The 22,261-nt window shown below is 35.0% G+C and overlaps 1 protein-coding gene across 13 annotated transcripts in view; it reads right to left on the reverse strand.

Annotated features, from left to right (window-relative positions):
• The window catches only part of PACRG (parkin coregulated), a 215,516-nt gene that overhangs the window by 42,890 nt on the left and 150,365 nt on the right, over positions 1 to 22,261 (reverse strand). Inside the window, exon 6 of one of the 13 annotated variants that reach the window (XM_085576863.1) lies at positions 1,018 to 22,261. The exons of the other annotated variants lie outside the window; for them this stretch is intronic. Coding sequence (XP_085432989.1) covers positions 22,212 to 22,261 — 50 coding nt within the window. The 3' untranslated portion in view covers positions 1,018 to 22,211. Of the gene's footprint in view, positions 1 to 1,017 lie in introns of those variants that run through there. 13 annotated transcript variants of the gene reach the window in all.

Here is a 22,261-nt window from a genome sequence, read left to right on the forward strand (position 1 = left end):
ATGTTGAAGGATCTGTATAGAAATATAACGGGAGGAAAAGAACATATGCATGAGGAACAAATCCTCATATTCCCATCAGTACGTGAAACCTAATCTCAGAGAATTGTTAGCTATAATCCACTCCATTGCTTTGATCTGATTCCCTGCAGGACCCCATGAGCCAGCGCTGAGAATGTGGCTGGAATCAATCGCTGCTGGCTGGGACAGAGGGCAGGTGGTAGTAAAAGATTTCTCTTCTTGGAAACAGCCCGTATTTATGCTAGACATTAACTACCGGGTAACAACAAGCCTATTTATAAAATGAACACATCTAACCCATAAAATCCTTTTGGAGCTGACCTGATCACTCCTGTGTACAGCATAGATTCTTTGCCTGTGTTCTCTAAAAACATGAGCCCCTACAGGATAACTGAAGGAAGAAGCAGAATAAAAGTTTGATGCTATGAGCCATTTAGAGGAAAAAAAGTTGTAGTATTTGATAGTGATATTAAAACTGCAGGTGACAATGACAAGGAATTCTAACTGTGGTTAATGCTTTTTCTGGTGCTCTGACAAAAGACACTGTAATACCAGGTTATCACGTAATATTTAAACTTCTGAAAATAATAGTAGAAACTGTAATTGGAGAGTTCTTTGCTTTACTAAAAGAGTAAAATGGAAAAATATTTGTGAAGATATCTAGATTTTTCATTTCTTTCTTTAAAATATCCTTTCCTGACAATCACAACAGAAGGATGCCTACATTGCCTTGGGCAACCCTCTGAATAAACAAGGTCTAGGCTGACCATTTTGTGAAATATGAAAAAAATAATCCTTAGTATGAAAAATTATCTCTCCTCTCCTCTCCTCTCCTCTCCTCTCCTCTCCTCTCCTCTCCTCTCCTCTCCTCTCCTCTCCTCTCCTCTCCTCTCCTCTCCTCTCCTCTCCTCTCCTCTCCTCTCCTCTCCTCTCCTCTCCTCTCCTCTCCTCTCCTCTCCTCTCCTCTCCTCTCCTCTCCTCTCCTCTCCTCTCCTCTCCTCTCCTCTCCTCTCCTCTCCTCTCCTCTCCTCTCCTCTCCTCTCCTCTTCTCTTCTCTCTCCCCTTCCCCTTCGCCTTCCCCTTCCCCTTCGCCTTCCCCATTTCAGAAACAAGATGCTCTTTTTTTTTTACAGCAAAATTTCATCTAAGAAACTCAAATGCAGAGGCACAAAGATATTGTAAAGATGAAGCTTTCAATATGGCAGAATTAATTTGATATTTTCTTTTTTCTTAAATTCCACAGACATTTAAATTCTGCCTCTGGAAGAACACAAACACGTTTGCATAGCAAATACTGTGACTGTCCTTAATGAAATATGGTTGCATTTAAAGTTAGTTACATGTGCAACCATGTAACGGAGACATTCCCCATGTAGCAATAGCTACAGTGACAAATAAGATCATTTGGTTATGTCCACACAGGGCAGTGTAATCCTACAGGAGCACAGGGCAGAGACACCCAGCTCAGCACCCAATGATTCAGCCATACTCATCTGCTCGTCCCTGGACTGTTTTGTGCTTCCAGTGGGCTTGGATTAATGAGGACAGTATTAGCAGTGTGCTGCTACAGTGCAGACATTTCCCAAATATTAGCCAGCAGACAGTGGGGAGCTTTCAGGCCAGTACCTGTATTACTGGTAATGATTGTAGAGACCTAGCACACAATAATCTGTAGGTGGCTGAGATGTTCTGTTATTCATATCTGCACACATTATGAAGAAAGAAACTGATAATGTCTTGAGATTATATTAGAATAGAATAGAAAATCCTACTGGAATTAATTTGAGAAGACTTTTATTCTGAGTCAGTGTTACTGAAGTGCTAAATTTGTCCTCTAAATTATTTAATAGCCCTTTGTTTAATTGAAAATCCAAAACAATAACAAAAATGTCACAGCGTGTGAGTTATGTTCACTTTAACTCTTCCCTATTTTGACAGCTTAGATTATTTGGGTTAAATTTAATTTACAATGAGAGAAAAAAAATCCCTTTGAAATCAGTAATTATTTTGAGCTTCTTCTTTAGACCTGCATTTACCCTTCTTATCAAAACATTTTTGTCAGAGATGACTATACCCTGTCCTACTTACTTACGACATAAACCTTACTTACTTAAATTCAGTTTTATGTTAGCTGAGAAGTAAAAAAGCTGAAAATAATACAAGGAAATATATGGCAAAAAAAATAATCTAATGTGAAGATAATAAAGCCAATACACTGATATTTCCATAATCAAAAGCATGTGGTAAGACCTTCCTGTGAGTTCAATAAAAGCTTGAGCATGTGGTTTTTGCAAACCTATTCTGGAACTTTTTTTAACCAGATATGTTAAAATACATATACATATGTTAAAATACACTTGTCTGTCCCAGAACTACAAAATATTCAAATAAATATTCTTCTGTGTTTTCCTGTAACTATTAATTGTATTTTAGTTAGTTCCAATAGGAAAGCAACTTAGCATAACAATAATCAACTAAGGAAGAAGAATTTTACTTCAGCAGCATACAAAATCATATGCTGTATAAAAGTATTATTAGAAATACCTTGTCTGGTAAGGAAAAAAAAAATTACAGCAACAATAAGGTGATGTCAATCAAAAGGGGGGGGCTTTTTTGCTTTAAAGAAACGCTGTGGATTGACTCCTGAAAGCCCAAGTTAATATTTACTAACTCCAAGCACATTCAGTAGCTTCAGATTTCTTTTCTTTTAGTGGGGCCAAGGCTTCTGTTGTTTGAAGACACAGCAAAGCTGTGAATAATGCCTGAGAGCAAAACTAAACCAGAAGTAAATGACTTTTTAAATGTGAGACCTTCAACCTCAATTCCAGCTCCCCAGAGGCCGTCTTTGACTCCTTATCAAATCATGCTCTCACAGGTGTCAGCTGGGGATAAAGATTCTTCCACAAAGAAACTGACAAAGAAACTACTGCAGAGAAAGGTAAGCTTACAATGTCTCTTGACATTGGTGAAGGGAACTTAGGGCAGTGTCATTTAGAACAGCCAATTTAAATAAATGTGCTGCAGGAGTGACTGCAGATAGCAAGGGCAGCTACATAGCTGTTAAAGCAGTCAGGGAAGGCTCCTGCTCAGCTTAAATAGTGCTGTAAATGAATTAATTATCCATGTTATGCAGCATTTGCTGGGCTGTTTGAAATGCATTTGTTAGTGTTACTGGACCCTTCTGAAGACTTTGTATGAAAAAAAAATATTAGAAAAGAGTCATTTTACATGGATAAACTGCTCTTCCTCTCTGTACCATAAAGGAGTCTGGGGAACAAGGAAAAAAGTCAGACTTTTAACTGTCTTAGTGACTGATGCAAGAGCTGCAAGTGTTAGCGTTGCCAGGACTTAAGAAGGAATGTCCCAAGGAACGAATGAAATCAATGTCTTCCCTGATAGAGGCTGAATTTTTATTGACATTTGATTTATTTTCTGGAGAAATATTTCCACTTTTTTAATATGTATTTTGGTTGAATTTAAACTTGTTTGACATCCATTGATACTGCATAATAACCTAAAGGTTTTGCATGAGTTTACAACATACAGAGCTATTTTTCAAGTAAAAGGTTTATATTTAATACAGCACTACTTTCCATCATCTCCATACCCTCTCAAAAGTTAGAATTTTCATAGCTAAATTTCAAATGTTTAAACTTATGTTCATTAATACAGAGTATATTTTATTAATTTTTTATATCAGTTTTCATTTTCATATCTGTGCTGTTGATTGCATATTTTAGTATTCCTATGTTCACAAGGCCTTTTCATCTGTGGCTTTTGAAAAGCATTCCCTCACTATTTTCCCTCTGACTGATAACATTAGGTGCTTTTGCCCACTGACTACAAAATAGCCAACAGGCATTGGAGATGGGTTTATTTAATGACTACTACAGAGAATACAGAAAAAAAAATTTAAAATGCTAGATATATTATGTCCTATTAGGGCAGTGATTAGATATTTCCTTGTTCACCTTCAGTTATGGAAGATAACTTAATGGATGCAGCTTTCATAACTTACCAAGATTTATAGTATATCTAAGCATAATACAAATATGTCCATGCACACCATTTTTTTTATCAAAGCAAAAACTTCATGCAAATAAAATGCATACCATAAAATTGTAAGTGCAATTGTTAAACAAAATTTTTGTATTCTAAAAGGTGTGTCTTACATAAATTATCTTTTCCATTGAAAGCTGTTTTTCTGCTACTAATTTAAATGTAATATTAGTATTTACAGTCAGTGAACTTTACTTAATAGAATACAATAGGAAACTCTTACCTAAATCAATGTCAATAATTATGTATGTATCAATTACTCCATTAAATACTTCACATTTCATTATTTACTACTTCCATTAAATTCAGACTATTGTCATAAGAAAAAGGTATCAGAAGTCTGCAATATTCATCCCAGAGTCTAACCTAGTAACTGAACCTGCAAAGTGATTGTGCATGAATTAAGACAGACTCTTGCTTTTATTAGCTGTAAACCAAGCCTGCTTTTCACATCTGCTTCTTCTCAATTAAAAAAAAAAAAAGTCTTATGTCCACTCATAAGGGTTGTTAATACGCACGAAAAACCCTTAATGAAAAAAATTTCCTGCTTTAAATTGGAAAGGTAACAGCTCTTTTTTTCACCTTCTTGCAATACAAAATACCTATTAAAAGATGATAATTCAAGTGTTTTGACATTAAGTCTGTCAACAAAATAAAATATCAAATTATATTTTCTCATTCAAACCCCCCACCCCATACTTGGAACACTTTATTTGTTCCTCATAAAACAAAGATCCATAGATCCACTTCTGTAGAGAGGCCTTTTCTGTATGTAACAAATTGTCTCTCTACATATTTTTCTTAGTTCAGGAACTCCTACATTGCTCAAGACAACATTAAATATAGTATAGCATATGGAAAGTTATTATGATGTTATTATAAATTTGTCATCATATTTATTGATTTGATATAATATTATATTTGAAATAAGATCAATACAAAAGATCATTGTTATCCTTACTAGGTCCTTGATATTATTTTTTATAATTACTTTTCTTCCCTAATCCATCCTGTTGAAGCAAATTCCACAGACTTTCACACATCTGGGTGTGTATAAAAATCTAAGTCCACATTGAACTGTATGAGGCAAAATGGATCCTAGAATATCTGTCTCACAGCTACAGAATAACGTTATACGTGGTACTTCAGGAAATAATAGATTTGACACAATGTTAATTCTAGAGATAAATTAGATTGCTAACACAAATGCAAAAGGTCTGTAAGAAATTACTACTGCCTTTTAAATTGGGATCATATTTAAAGTCATGATGTCAGGAAAAATGCAGAAGGTGGAGGAAACATTACTGTAAGAACAGTCATAAAAAAAAATTTACTCCCATATGTCATTATAAAGCTAGCAGCTGTGTTGATGAAATCACAATTCCTTTTGGTGACATCTGTATGGAATGCAGAACTTTGACATTACCCTTCAGTAAAAGCTGTGGTCTGATTTTTTTGCATTAGGTAATTGTCAATTCTATTTGATATTTTATTCCAAAATAAAAAACTGTGGAGCATATATCCACAAGAAAATCAGAGTTACATTTGGTGTGAAATATGTTGTGGTGGGCTTGTTCCTGATGTAAAGAAAATTGTCTGAGTCACAAAAATCACAAGACATTCAAGTTGGAAAGGACAAGAGCAGGTTTCTCATCCTCCCTCCTGCTGAAAGAAGGATCAGCTATGAGATCAGATCAGGCTGCTCAGATATTTGTTCAGTTAGATCTTAAAATCCTCCAAGAATGGAGACTCCAGAGCACCTGTAGACAATCTACTCCTGTGCTTGCCTGCCCCAAGGATGGCTTCATACAGAAGTTTACATCAGAAATTAACTTTCTCATGTTTTCACAAACTGACTTGAATTTTCTACTAATTAACTATACAGAATGTTCTTTTACTGCTGTTATACTCTGGGGCTTTGTTTCTTGAGTGCAAAGTCACAACAGCTTTAGGTGTACATTGAGAAAAGAGTTCTTTATACTTCTAAATCTCATGATTTCTTAATCCTTTAAAGAACTACACTTAGTGATTCCCTAAATCTGGAAATGTCTCTGCATCACAAGATGAGAAATTTGAGATAATGAAGGTATCCTCTGCACAGGGGATTTTCTTGAATCTAAACTACACAAGTTTTTAGAACACAGTAGCCCAGCCATTGTCACTGACTGACAGGAACAGCATATCCTTTTCCCACAATGTGAGTGAGGAAATGCCCTTGCTAGCTGGCCATGAAGATAACATAGATGTTATGATATAGACAATTCTTATAATCAAGTTGTATAAATGATATTATATGCAAGTCTTACTAGACAGCCATAATAGTTATTTCTGACCTAATTAAGCTGTAGATCATTATTTGATATACCCAGTACAAACAATAAGTTTAAAAGCCAGATATGTTGTTTCTTCCCTCTGCGTGCATATTAAATGTTGAAATACTGAGAAAATTCAAGAGAAGAAACCCAAATAACTGATAAAGTCAGAGAAGATTAAGGAAAAGCTACAGATCAGTTTAATAAGGGTTTAAATATGGGACATAATATGTATCAAAACAGAATCAAATAGAGAACAAGTAATTGTGCATACAGTATTTCACTGAAAATGTCTCATGTGTGCCTATCTTCATTAGCTACTTCTAACTGATATTTTATAAAAACTAAGTGAATAAACACCCTTTAAATTTAAAGAGAAGAGCTTATTTGATATAGTGAAATAGTATGGGGAACAAATGGGTAATAAACAATAGCAAATGGACCACGACAGGCTGTACCTATTATATGGTTTATCATATTTCCTTACCTATTCCACCCAAGACTATAAAAGTAAGAGTAGTAGCATATCCACTTTAAATTAAATTAAACTAATGTAGATAGCTGCAAGACTGTGCCAGTAGTCTCACTGGTAGTTGTCTGGACATTAGGAAAAAACTCCTAACAGATTGATTAGGCACTGAAATGGGCTGCCTGGGGAGGTGGTGGAGGCACCAGCCCTGGAGGTGTCTAAAATAAGACTGGATATGACACTGGATGTGACACTGTAGACACCATGGTCTAATTGACAAGGTGACATTCATAGCTTGGACTACATGATCTCAGAGGTCTTTTTCAACCTAGTTTATTCTGTGATTCTGTGACATGAAAGTAGAAACAGCAGTAGAAACAGGGTTTTAAAATGTAGATCGTACTTCATACTTTGTATTTTATGATTCACATAATTCACCTTAACCACAGAGGTTGTCAGGGTCTAGATGCAGCTATAGGTAGGGTTACCTCTGAGGAGTCTCAGTGCTGGCAGGGACTGCTGCACAGACCTCAGGACACTGCTGGTATCCTATATGGGACTGTGACCACTGGTAAGGATCACCAGCCTGTGCTGGGGTCACCTTTGGCTCCTGTCTTGTCCCTGTCCAGGGAGCTATCTGCTCTCACTTCTCCCTGCCAAAAGTGCAGGTCCAAAATGAACACGTACTACCAGGAGGACTGGTGTCCTTCCAGGTCACAAGAGCGCAGGGTGGAGAAGCTCACCTGATAGTTTAATACCCAGAGTGAGTTTTTTACCTCTCATCCTAAGCAACTCTAATCATATGATATTTAAAAACAAATAATTTGGTTTCACAGACTGCTCAAATAAAAGATTCTTCTTCCAAGTATCTTCTAAGAACTCATATTTTTGTTAAATGGAACTTGTAATGCTGCGGCTTTTGGTCAGTAAAAGCAGCATTTGGTGGTACAAAAACCTAAAAGAACCCACTGCAAATAGCTCAAAACACCTGTATGATGGATGTTTGTCATTCCTCAGCTCCACCCAGCTTGAGTTTAACACCTACAGTGTTTGAATTCCCTGATAACAGAACAGTCAAACCTTGACTACACAGCTCTTTCACAAGATCTGCCACTGTTGCTCTTTCAGTGTCACATAGCAGTGGGAAACTCAGTGCAGAGAGGTCATGAGATGTTTTGTCACACACTCGGCTGGCTTTGGGGAGACGCCATGGAGAGCCAGCCTATGCAACATTCCCTTCATCACTGGCATTGCTGGAGCAGCACCCTGTGAGATCAGAGAATGTTTAAGGGACAACAAATATGGCAAGAATTCAGAGAGTAGGCAGGCTTTTGAGGCTGCTTCAGGATACTGATGATCATTTAAATGTTACTGAAAAGGCTTGTAAATTAAAGCAACAGTTGCTTTTTAACTGGAGAATCAAGGAATAGCAGACAAAATTAATTTTGTCTTTCATTTCAGAGTATCTACTGCTCAAATGGCCAAATTGCTATTGTTAAAGCATAGGCACATAAATAGAAATTTTCTGCATTGATGCTCCATCTTGCTGCATGATCGGTAACACCTGCATCTTTTTAGTCCTTAGCATATGTGTCATTAACTACATGGCACACAAATGCCATGAAAGCCTCTGAACTCTGCAAGTTATCATGGCATTTTGCCTAAGGCTTTGTCTCCCTTTCCTGCTTCTGGAGGTTTGCTTCTGGAGCCAGCTTATTTGGCTTTAGTGGTCCCAGTAGCTGAACTAGGTTGCTCAGCTGAGCTTTTACATTGCTTTGTGTAACAAATATTCTTAACTGTCTGTCAGCTACTGGAAAGAAAAACGCTTGCACAATATTTTAATATGCACTTAAGAATCAAATTATTTCTAAATGAAAATATAATTTATTATTAATTTCTTTTTACACATGATAAACACAGCTGGAGGTTTTTAATTTTACACCATTTTATTTCCTCCTTTTCAGTATGGTGTGAATTACACCACTGAATAGGTTAAATTCAAGATACTGAATGGTTCCCTGGTGACTGCATTTTAGAAGCCTTTCAACTGTGTTTCATACAGTAAAGAAAACAATACACGTTGAGTGTTAAACCTTATATAAAAACAACTATAAAACTGACTGCTGAGTTTTTAAAATGGCACTTAAATCCTGATTTATTTCTCTGAATGCATCACTTCTGAGAATCAGACTGAGATAGCTTTCTGGCTACAACTGTAGTTCTTTAACTACATACATTTGCATCTTCACTTGTTCAAGGTTTCAATGTTGAAACATCACTCAGCAATCACAAAAAGTTTTGAAAATGCTGTTGCTCCTTTTGGATAACAGGAACTAGCCTAAGGAGAGATCCATGGAAATAAATACTCTCTCATAACAGCTGAAAATAACCCTTCACTCAGGCTGAGATAAAGCTGAGAGCATATTTCTCAAGTGTAAGCCTAAAAAAGGTATAACTCCCAGAATAAGTAATAAGATGGCTGGAAATTCAAAGATGACATACTCAGAGAAACCCCAAAGTTTTGAGCTAGCCATTGTCTATTTCTTTTCTCTAAACCCTATTGGTCGTTTCTCTATTTCGATGTGTATGTTTTGTAAACCAGTTAGTTTCATGTGGTCAAAGCTTGTTTCAGTGTAATAAGATACTTATGTCTTTTAAAGCTCTGCCCATGCCTGCATGCTTAATACTACTTAATTTTTCAATACACTTTTTCATTTGCTTATTCTGTGTATTGCAAAACAATTTGACTTACAGTGAAGACTTCCTGTTCACCATGAGCTATGGAGTTGCAGTAAGTTATTATTTAAGATATGGGAATAATCACTGAGGGCACAAAGAACCCAAGGCCAAGACAAATTTAAAGAAAACAAAGAAAAGGGAAAAAAAATAAAGGATGAGTTTTAAAGAAAAAGATGGACATACATTTATATTTAATTCATTCCTATTGGAAAGACATAGTCTGTTATGCTTAAAAATTAATAGCAAAATTAGATCTTGATTTCTTTTTTTTTTTTTTCCTTTGAGAAATATACTCTTGTGATTGGAACTTGGTGCTGAGCCTTGCTGGTATCAGTGGATCTTGAACTGTATACATGGAATGCATTTCTTTGTTACCAGTCATGGAGTGCTGCTGCTGCAAACACGCACAAGCACACAAGTGTTTGAGATATGAACACAGTTTGGCTTGTGATTTTGCCATCTGTAGTTCAAAGCTAATAACTTTTAATTTCAAAGCTCATAATGCTTGATTGAACTGAGCATCACTTTGTCACTATGATCTCACAGGTATGAGCTTCATACTAGAAATGATCAAAAGCTGTGCTGCTTTCCTCAAGCACAGACTGCCTTCAAATGTCTCCAGTGTGAAGCTCAGAAACCAGACCTCACAGAAAGTTATAACAAGCCTTCTTGCATTCTCTTCCTGTCTCCTTTTGAGCTCTGCTCTTTTTTTTCCCCTTCATCCATGGTACTCTTCTGTATCCATGCATCTTTGCCTGCTACACAGTTGATTTGACCTTGCTTTTGTAAATGAATGTTAAAACTGCACTTGAAGCTCAGGACAATTTCTAGGTGACAATGTTTTTAGCCTTTCTAGTTATAAAAGAGTTAATAGGTCTATTAAAATAACAAAACAAGTTTTGGTGAGCTGAAAACCTAGAGTTCCTAAATATGAGAAATTCCTGAAAAGAGACCATTTTAACCACACAGTACACCCTTTTAATAGAGAGTAGGCTATAAAACTGTGTCTGTGGGCTGGGCCAATTGCTTGAAGATGAGAGATCAGATATACTCTTTAAAGATTTTCTTCTCCAGTGCATTTAAGAGGAGCTACTTGAAAGGATGAACTCTCGCCTGTTTTGAACTATTTTCACTGAAATCACTCTCTTGGTTTACATAAAGCAAGTATAACACTTTATTCCCAGCTGCAGTGGCACAGCATTATTTACCTGCTCTTTTGATGCAATTTTGTCAAAGTTCTTAAATTGCAAAAATCATCTGCTATTCTAAAGGGCAACGTGGAAAGATAGGTGAATTAAAAAAAAAAAACCCAAAACACCCCAAAACAAACTAAAAATAACCACATCTATGTGGTTCTTTTCTCCTTTATTCAAATGAACACAAAACCATAAAGACCTACTGCTGAGGCTACTGACAAATATCTAGATAATCAGTTGTCAAGAACAGCTCTGCCACATTCACTTTTCTGACAACTGCAAAGCAAAATTGCTTAGCCCACAATTTAAAAAAAAAATTGACAAGAGCTTTTGTAATTCAGTACAAAAGAAAGCAACACATTCCAGTGCTGTACTGAATAGCAACCTGACCATAATCCTACTAATGGAGTCAGCTAACATGAGGATTGCTGACAGAGAACAATAGAAAGAAATTTTTTTCCAAGCCATTAATAAAGTCAGAATGTAGTCTTTAACCCTACAATAAAATGTTTTCAGGATCATGCACATTCTTAAACCCAAGCAGAGTTTTCACTCATAATCACTGTGTGTATTATTTCAATATGCTTCTGCATTAAAATACTGGTATACATTGATGCACAGAGCCACAGATATAAAGGGGCTGTTAAGCAAAATAGCAGAAAAGGAAAACCTGAACACTGCACTAGGTATCACCTATCTGATCTTTGCCAACAGAGTCATAACAATTCCTTCATAGGTACGCCTTCAACTGCCTTCACTTCCTAATGATGCATTCTTGTCTTGGATTTCTGTACACAGGCTTGAGCTAGAGGGTAGTCTAGCAGAATCAGTAAATTGAGACTCCAGGAGCTAAGAGAGTTTGAAATGCTCTCTACAACGGCTAACCCTGTGACAACCGTGAGCTTTATAAAGCCACAGATGTCTGCACCTGTCCAAAGTTTGACAAAGTGTTTCAACAAAGCAGACACTGAGAACTTAGACATATTCTGTTTCCATTAATTTTGAGAGAACTTTTGCATCTGTAAAAATATAAATTATGGTGGATAAAAAACATACGACTTAAATACAGGGCATGAAAGGATATAGTGCAATGTTTATGAAACAGATCAGGCTAGTAGAAGCAATGTGTAAGAAATATGTTTAAAGGCAGAAATTTTGTTAATAAATCACAAACAAGCTTTAATAAATACAGAATATGTTTTTTAGAGTCTGACAAAGCAGAAAGAGAAACACAGCCTATCCTCATAGTCCCACATTTTAAACTATGCATACTATGATTATAGTAATAAACAACACATACTGTGTCTGTATGTAGGAAAACAAAGAATGGCTCTTTTTAAGGAACTATCTGTAGGAAGAACATACAATTTAGTCAACAAGCATGCTGGAATAACGTCTTGTATTCTTTCCAACAACTATAGTTTAGTATTTAGCAGAAGGAATGTTTCTGTTCTTCCCTTGTGCTTTTTCTCTTCTGTCTATCCTCTTCTTCTTTCTGGCATAGCATGGATATTTTTTTTCTTGCACCTGGTCTGACAAACAGTACCCCCACTATTTGGACATGTTCTAACACAAAGCACTTTTCTTCAGACAGCTGCAAGTGCTGTGCTTCCTGACCAAGAAGGCAAGTCTCTGACCACTCACTAATGAACATAAGCAATCAGACAGCACATGACACTCCAAGTAACAATTTCTTGTAATGTCCATGATGCAAAACTGTACAGCAATCCTAGTCCCTCAATCTTGTCTTGAAATTCTCCTATCGACTCAAGACTTAATAAGTGTGGGGTAGCTACGGAATTAATTTGCAAAAATGTATTTTGCTTTCTTTCTTTCAGAAAACTTGAAACTGTTAGTGGAAGAAATAGATGAAGTCAGTCAAAATGTATTAAAGCTAGATGGCTTCTGAAGATGATCAAATGTTAGTTGGGCAACAACAGGAAAGATAACCTTAGAATAAGTTTCATTGTGACAAACAGTTTTCATGTTCTATAAAGCATGTACACTGTCAAAGAAGAAAAACACGGGATAAATATTTTTGCATTTTGTGCCTGAATGTCTCTCTGTACTGTGACAACTCCTATTCATCTTACAGACAGGTTCAGAAGACAATTGCTCAGAATAGACAAGATAGAAAAAAGTAAAATTTCCAAATTAATACATGATGCATGTCATCTAAAACTTGACTTTAACTGAACACACTTTTTTTTTTTTTTGCATCTAACATTTCCTGGGATTGTTAACATACACCAAAAATTCTCATTTTAGTGATTTTACTGCTTTGTAGAATTATTTTCAAAGCTGTTTTTTCACAGCTACTCTGTTAGTCTTGATGATTCAGATTTGCAAAGTATTGAAAGGCAATGTAAACTTCTAATAAGCAAACTGCAATGGAATTTGGAAACTCCAGAAACTCAGATGAAAATATAGGAGATTTTGTAGAAAGCGAGCATATCATAAGGTAAATAAATGTTTCTTTGATAGTACTTTACACTTCAATTATTATGATGTAAATGCAAATATAAGACAATTTAAATCCAGTGTGAAGGTAATGAAAACTTGTTCATAAATTAAATGTAAATTATTTTGAAATGTATTTTCATAGGAAATGAATAGAATCCAAAGAGCAGGAAGTCACAAAACATACATTATGCTATTTCCTTCTCTTCAGCAAATACAGGATGGGTGATCATCTGCTGACAGAAAGTGAGAGCAACTATTTTCAGATAGGAATTACAGCCCTTAAATGCTAAAGATCTTAAGACAGTGGCAAATGATTTATGGGTTTCCCTGGATGCATTTTTAAAAAGAATATACTTTTAATAATGTTCTTTTATTTTTAAAGTATATTTTTTGCAGATGAAAAACTTCTAAACAAAGGGCACATCTACCCAAAATACCAAGTTGGATCTGATATATTTTTAAATTGTCAGTTTCTTAGTATCCTTCAGAAATTAAATAATATAAGGAAACCAGAAGGCTTTTTGGACCTCAAACTCCCACAATTACTCCAGTTACTTTTGAGAAGTAAAGTGTTATTAAGATCTTACTTCCATATTTGCACTATAAATTAATCCCAGATTTATCCCAAAAGGCATCTTTGCAGTATTTCGTAACATGTTGAGAATAAAACTACTTTGGATTAACTTACTGGAAACAGTAATCAATGAATGGAGAATGAGAGAAGCTTCATCAAACATCCAGGTTAACCCACATCTGACTGATCAAATAAAGAGAGGAAATCTGTCATCTGATGAGTGACATAGGGTCTTGAATTCAGGGGTAAATTTTTCAGGGCTTGAATTTTAGAAATTCTAATGTTAAAAACAAAACAGAACAAAACAAAACAAAAAGGTTAAAAGTTGCTGCTGCTTTCTGGAACTAAATATTTTGTTTGATCCATTAGTCAAATACATTTCTGTGCAAAAGAATTATTCTCATACTTAATGAAAACAGCTCATGGGGCCTAAGCTTTTAGCTGTGATTTAGAAAGTCTTACAAGTTCTCTTTTTGTTTTGGAGAAAAGAAGTTAAAATTTTGAATCAAATTGTCCTTAAAAGAAATATGGGAGGTATAGAGCCCCTGTTTCAAAAGAAAAGCTTCAGAAATTTAGGTCTTGGGAACACACTGGCATTCTAACTGGATCAAGTCTATAGAAGTACATTTGTCCCTTCTCTGCCTGAATAGATTACTGTTATGCTTAATTAAACTAGTATTCATTATGAAATATATAGTTTCTATATCATATGTTTTCCAGCTGTAAAAGTGGACTGATGCACTGAGGGAAAGTAATGGAGAGACAGAAGTTGGGAAGCATGTTTGATGGCAAATGGACTTGGCTGACAGCAACCTATAAATGCCCTTCTATTACTGAAGCACGAGGTAGCACTTAAAGTATGTTGATGTAATATACAAAAATTGGAAAGAACAGAGGAAAGATTCTTCTAGATGGCTCCCTCAGTCTGCTAGCACTAGAAGACTCCAGAGTGACCTTGCCAAATATCTTGATCAAGATTTTTAGATGGCTTTCTAACTTATATTACTGAACATCTACCAGATAATTCTGCAGAGAGGTGCATTTTTTGCGAGGTAACTACTATATACTTCTGTCATCAAACCACTTGGGATATCGATTTCACAGAAAAAAATACAGTGGCCATTTTTTCAGATATTTAGTGTGTTGAACCCCTAGCTGTGCTATACTTCTCCCTTATTTTGTCTTTACCCCAGCAATTTTAAGAAGTCAGATACACACTGGTGTCACTGGGGCCTCTTGGAGCTGGACAGCCCTAGAAAATCAGTTGTCATGCTATCTGTCTTCAGGAGATTAATGGAATTTCCTGATGTGCAGGAAACAACTTAGCAGCACAAAAATAGTATTGTTTCAAATTTTCAGATGTTCTACTACTGACAAGTTTTGGCTCTAGAAATAAGTACTTGACATTGTAAGATACAATCACTGATCTGCCAACCTAGCTGTGCTTAACGTCTTATAATGACAACATGTGCTACTTTTTCTAAATTTAATATTTGCATGTAGCACTGAAGGAATACATCTTTTGGGTGGTTTCTACAGTTTAGCCCAGAAACATCTTTTCTATAGTGCCAGATGCTGATGATACACACACTAAAATGTGAATTAGACTCAAACTCAGTTTTGTTGGTGGTTTTATGCTACAGAAATAATATACAGGACAAATAACACTTTCTTGTAAAAAAATTAACATACAATGTAAGTGAAAAATAAAAGAAGACGAAAACAATATTATGAAACTCTGATTTACAACTGAACAGAGATGAAAAGAAATTCTGGTAGAGTACATGCAACTACAGCATAATGAATAATCAGCTCATAAAATTTCTGAATTAATTACCTTTTGTTCTTTAATCTGTATTTGTTACTGAATATTCCTTTTTGTTATTTGTTCCTGACCTCTAATAGACTACCCACCTTTCACATAAAACAAATGTCTGCTTATGGATTTCTAATACATTAAGCAAAGTGAAATAATTATCTGCTGTGGTACATGTCCCATCAAAATTAGTCTGACAGTACATTTGGTTTGTCTAGATATACAACATAGCAGAAAAATAGGAAATCAATAGAATTGTTAATATGTATTTTGACTAAACTGAGGTAAACATGCTGTAATTAAATCCATAGATTTTCATTTAAAAAAAACCCTGAAAATTTCATCTTTCTAAACTATGTGGCTTCCATTTATGAGATACTGAAAAATAGATCCTGTAAATAAAGAAAACCAAAATCAACTGTAATTCAGCTTTTACATAAAAATATTTAGCTAAATTTAGTTTTAAATGATGAATGAAAGGAGAAAAGTTGCTGATCTATCATAAACATTATCATGCTATTTAATTTACTAAACAATGCCATTCTAAATAATTAAAGACTCTTGGCACCATAGAGTAGATATTTCTGCAGTAAACTGTAGAAACGACCCACAAGCAAAGGATATACTATTTAGAGTATTATGAAACAAAATTACTCTATACTTTACCTATTGTACTTTAGGAGAAATTAAGGGTGACAGATATAACAAACTACTTTAGTGGTTGGAGTACACAACAAGAGATGGATTCTTGACAACGTCAATAGGCAGGTATATTTATATCAGAGACTCAATTTCTTATATTTAAGTAGGTCAATATTACCTTAAAACAGTTACGGATCACACAGCGAAATACCACAATATTGTCAGAGGATTATACTACAATCACCACAGCATCACAGTAAAGTGTGATAAAGCAGCTTTGATATCTATTACTGAAAAATACAATAAAGGCTGTGAATAGCAATTATTATCATTAGCATCTCCAGAATGAAAATTTGCCTAAGCTTTTAAGCTAGACAATATCTGCAATGGACTCCTAGAGGTGAGCACATCTGCTCTTCAGCTTCATAGGAAAATAAACATACTTGAAAGCACAGGGTGCGCTCAATACCATAGGGGGTATTGTTTCCTTCTGATTCAGTGAAGGAATTTTATCCCTTAGTCAATGAAATTCTCCAGTTTCTTTGCCTTCTTGTTGGTCATTCAGACTGTGGTTTGTAGCTCATGACAGAGACTTTGCCATTTTAATAATGTCTCTTGACACCTTGTTATCTCTGGATTTATCTGTTCTTCCTAACTCAACTCTTTATCCCTACCATCTTCATTCTATCCACTCTGATTTGATCATCTCATACTGTATCAGGCCATTTCACCATGCTAGCTTCATAGCAAATCATATTCAGATTCATATTCACTAGTCAGATCATCTTCATTAGTAGGAGAAACAGCAGGATGAAGCAAGTATTGGACCTGGCCCAAGAGAATGGGAAGGAATGTTCAACTGCTGGTGGGAGAGGAAACAGGATGTAGATTAGCTTGGGCTACTGTGGAACATCAACCACATGCAAAGAAGCTAAGCCTTCCAATGTTGATCTTCTAAGATTTTGTGTATTCTGCTGAATATAAAATTGAAAGTATTTCCAAGAACTATACATTATTGAAAACTAATTCCTTAATAAACTGTAGATTTTAATACAAATATTCAAATGCAAAACCACAGTTCATGTCTTGTTTTAATGTTGCCTGTGAACTTAAATACATAGGTCCAGACTTAAGCAATAATTTTTGTCTCCAAAAATAAATTTTCAGAAAATGTACAAATATGTGCCTTTACCCAAACTAGGAGCACTCTAAATGTCCACAGAACCACATTCACTGTCCACCTTCAAATGCCTATATAGAATCCTTTGCCATTATGATAAAAACACGTGAAAACCTCATATACACAGCTGCTAAGTTGCTGTTTTCTTGACTGCTGTTTTCATACTGATGAAAACATGCAGGTTTCATATTGGTCTGATGTTCTCTTGTGCTTCCCCTGTCCAGGTGTTTTCTTCCCCTGTTGATGGCAGAGTTGATCTCTAGATTGTGAGGTGTTTCGAATAAGGACAGTCCCTCATTAGCATGATTGCACTGTGGGGGATCAAGGAGTCCAGGGATCTACAAAACTCTACAGAGGAGACCACTCGACTTCATGGGACATAAGGCCTGAATATGGCATTTTTTTCTTTCTCTATGCCTGAAACATTTTTTAGGAAGGAGTCAATCAGCATGAAGAAGGATTTCTAGCCATTGATGACATTAGATTATTTGTTACTATTAATCAGCCCATCTTTGTTCTGATTCTGTTCATTCCAGCCTCTTTCTGTTTTATCTCATACTATATCTCAGTTACAGACATAAGATATTTCCTGCTCTATCTTCTTCTTTCACTCATTATTCTATATGGATTTTTCATTTTTTTAGTGAAATATTCCCTAAAAATATTTAAGTTCTTTGTAAAGCCTTGCATCTTTGGCTTTATGGGCAATGCAAATCTCCACTGCAAAGAAGAAAATACTTATTTATGGGGTGCTAAATATGTGCAGTGATAGAAGCAGAAGGGATCTTTATAATCTTGGGGAGGCTAGTTCTTGAATACATGTATTGATCCTGTGTCTTGCTAAAAAAAAAGGGTGGAAAACCAAGAAAGGTATAGCAAAGAATCACAAGGTCTGAGCAAACACCACACAGTTGTGAGTGTTCCAAAGAGCAACCCTTCAAAAACATTTCAGCTTTTTAGAAGACTGAAAAGGAATTGGTACAAAAGTAACAGTACAAAAATATCTTCATGGGAATAAATAAAATTCTATCTACTAAAAATTTCTTTGATCTTATGAAGAGGGATATTACTAAAACAAAATGCTGTGCACCAAACTCAAATTCAAATGCAAACTGAAAACTCAGTTGAGATTAGATACACAGTTTCAACAATAAGAACATCTGGCTGCTAGAAGAAATGCAAACCAAATGGTTTCAAATAAGGTGTGGTTGCTTTTGTGGAAGTCAAAATTCAGTCAAATTTTGAGGTCTCCTCTTTTCAATAAGAGAGACACTTTATTCAAACACACATTATCAGGCATCAACATCAGCATTGATGGTCTGTTTATCTCTTTGACTTTGAAATCTATGTATCTTCTGATGTTCAGCCACTCCATGGCCTCAGTTCTACCAATCCTATCTGTGCACTCTCCTGATTCCAAAGTTACTCTGCAATGGTTGGCTGTTTCTTATAGAAGATTCTTTTGTAGTACTGAGATAAAATATAATTAATTCTTCTGAGGCCTCAATAGAATTAACTCTTCTGAAGCCTTTGCTGTTCAAATCTTTGGCAAAGCAGAAAGATTACTTACCTCTTACTGCTTAGTTACTATAGAACTTACTAAGCATTGATACTTTAGGAAGTTTGTTGCTTGCTAAGGATTTGGGTACTGGATCATTAGAAAAAATAGGTTCCTTTCATCTTACTGAATATAATAACTACAAATTTTGCCATGCAATTCAAGAAAACTGAGAAGTATGAGTCTAGGTTATTTCAGGACATTTTGTGTATCTATCCCACAGGAAAAAAAAAAATGCAGATTGTGACTGCATTAATGAAAAAAACAGATCTAGAGCATGGCCAAGCACTGCTCCAGTACTTCCCATACTGTTTAATTATGAGCAGGCTTCCAAGCACAAATGCTGACCCCACTAGAGAACAGGCTCAGGATATTTTATTTGCTAATAGAGACATAACCATAGAATCTAGGGTTATAAATACATGACAATTTCCTCCCCTAAGAACTGTGTTAAAATATCTCTTTAATAAATCTATCCAGTTCTATCTTAAAGGCCATTGTAGAATTCTGAATATGATACATAAATTGTTCCAGGGCATAATAACTACACTTGTAATTGGAACTTTAAGTTGAGCTGGAAGCTAGCAACTTTTAGTCCTTGGCAAGTGTCTTACCCTCTGTTGGTAAAATTAAGAGCTACCAAGAGCTTATATTTTTTTTTTTTTGTCACAAGTAGCTAGCTGTCTCTGTCAAATGACTAAATTTTTCCTTAATAGCTTCTGTAGAGCATAAAGGACTAAACTGAAAATGGTAAATTTCATGTTTCAGGACATTTTATTTCTTTGAAATCTCTCCAGTATTTCATGTTCTCTTTGAAGTGTGAATATCAGCTTTAAACATGGCACTATCACAATAATTTTAAGGAGATGTGTACAGACATCTTATATTTCTACTTGATGGTCCTTCTCTTATGAATATGATATTATTACATTTGACCATACACAGCACTGAGAATTCCTGTTGAGGCAGTGATCTTCAATGACCTTTGTTTCCAAGTTTACTACACTGTACCTACCTATATTAAAACAAAATTATTTCTCTACTATATTGGGATTAAGGGAACTTCTAATTTCTTTTAATTTTTTCATACCAAACATTACCTGCAATGGTTTTGTAACATTATTTGGTATGTTATGTAATATTATGTCATATGTAATATTATGGTCAACCACACCATACGTGAACACAAAGCAAGAATATAATTTTCTCTGAGAGATCCCTTCACTTGAGGCCATTGGTATCTTCCCAGAAATAAGTGCATTTTGATATATGCTTCTGAGGCTCTCCCTAATACACCTAATATACTGATTAATTCCACTTCAGTGTCATACATTGTTAAAATAAATAAATTGAAAGATCCATGTAAACCATGTCAATACACATCATTAAATGGCCTGTTATAACATTTTTATATTAATTGACAGAGTTTACCTCTTCTGTTTATTCTTTCATTTGTCAAAACCATCTTTCCATGGAATACTAGAATAGAATAATTTGTATTATTTTGGGTATGCAAGTTGTAAATGCATAGTAACAGGTGCATTAAAAATGTGGTCAAGATTACTTTTGCTTATTTTAACAGGTAAGAAAAAATATACATAATCTTCCCTACCTAAAATTAACTATTGAATATTTGTAGATGTTTTCTGTGATTCAATGAAAAGATTCAGTTAGAGGGTTTTCTTTATAGGACTGATTAAAATACCACAGAACAAAACTGTGGCATAATATGCTACCTTGAGTTTCTCTAGCTTCAAGTACTTAAAACTTTATAAATATGTTATTTACAATATATGTGAATATTGATTAAAATATTCCAGAAAAGCTGTGATTAATTAGCAACATGAAGTATTTCTGTATCCTTTATCCATATTACCCTACTTATCTTAAAACTTGTGAGAAAACAAAAATGTACAGAATTATCTTGCAGTGATGGCCAAATACATGCTCTTCCCTTACTCCCACCAATGCCACATATTCCAGCCCCCTTTGCTACTTGCCACTTGCCCTCAGTCTGGTTCCTGATGCTCTAAAGTGCTGTATGATAGCAGATGTGTATATACAGGGAGATACATATACACACAGGCATCCTAAAACACACCCATGCATGCATATTCTTGCCATCACAAGAAAGATTTTTTATAAATTTGTTTTTTTTTACTTGAACCTATGCATGCAAATGTGTTACAGGTTAATGATTTCTAAACCGAGGAATGAATCATAGCCATGATGCTCTGGGTTTTTAATGTTTGTATTTAGAGCTTGGTATCAGCAACCCTAACACATATCAGCATATCTTTTGTAGTTGTAGCAATCACAGCAAAACTAGAATGCAAATTTGGTCATTGGTTATGTCTTTTGCTTAATATTTGTGGTTAAATTCAAAGGATGGAGAGAAGGCTTTATTTTACAGATGCCAAAATTCAATAAGAATTTGCCAAAGCAAACTTTTCACAATGAAATTTCTAGTAAAATCTCACTTCTTTAATGAATGCTTTAACATATCAAAGCAATGTTAGAGAACTAGGCTCCCATAATATTGAAGAATTATCAGAATATATTGGATTAGCCATATTTTAATTTAAATCAAGATTACATCATCAATTTGATGCTGATTTAAGAATACACACTCAAAACATTTGATACCTAAATCAATAATGAAGAATGTGATTACCTGCACTTCTATTCTTAGTGATTAATTTGTAAAGCACATAGAAAGAAAATTAAGAGAATGTGCTATCACATACCATGTGCTTTGAATGGAATGAAGTTTTTATTCAATATTTCAGCATTCTTTTCAGTGCAAAGTTTTGGTGAAATTTCTTGAGTTGCCAGGCAGCCCTAAAGGTATATCAGCTAAAACTAAGGTTCTAAACCTGCAATTCCACACGTAGAACTGGTTTACCAGCTCTCAGAACTGAATCAAAACAACTCATTTTCTCTACTATTTTTTTTCTTAGTAGTAGAATTTTTTGGCCTAGTTCTTGTGTTTGTAACTTCTTTTGCCATTGAAAAAACTCTGCAGAAAGCAAGCTACTCAAAGAAGCTTCAAAATATATTTCCCAGCCTCTATAATATGCCATCATTTTCACATATATGTATTTTTAATTGCATGTCATGTTCACATGTGTTAGAAAATGCCTTATAGCAGAAAATCTTAAATACATTCTCTACTCACATTTCCTTCACATGAAAATGCGAGATGTTTCTGCCTTACAATATCCAGACATTCCTG

This window comes from Lonchura striata, chromosome 3 (genome assembly GCF_050655825.1).
Source record: "Lonchura striata isolate lonStrDom1 chromosome 3, ASM5065582v1, whole genome shotgun sequence".
Classification (NCBI taxonomy): domain Eukaryota; kingdom Metazoa; phylum Chordata; class Aves; order Passeriformes; family Estrildidae; genus Lonchura; species Lonchura striata.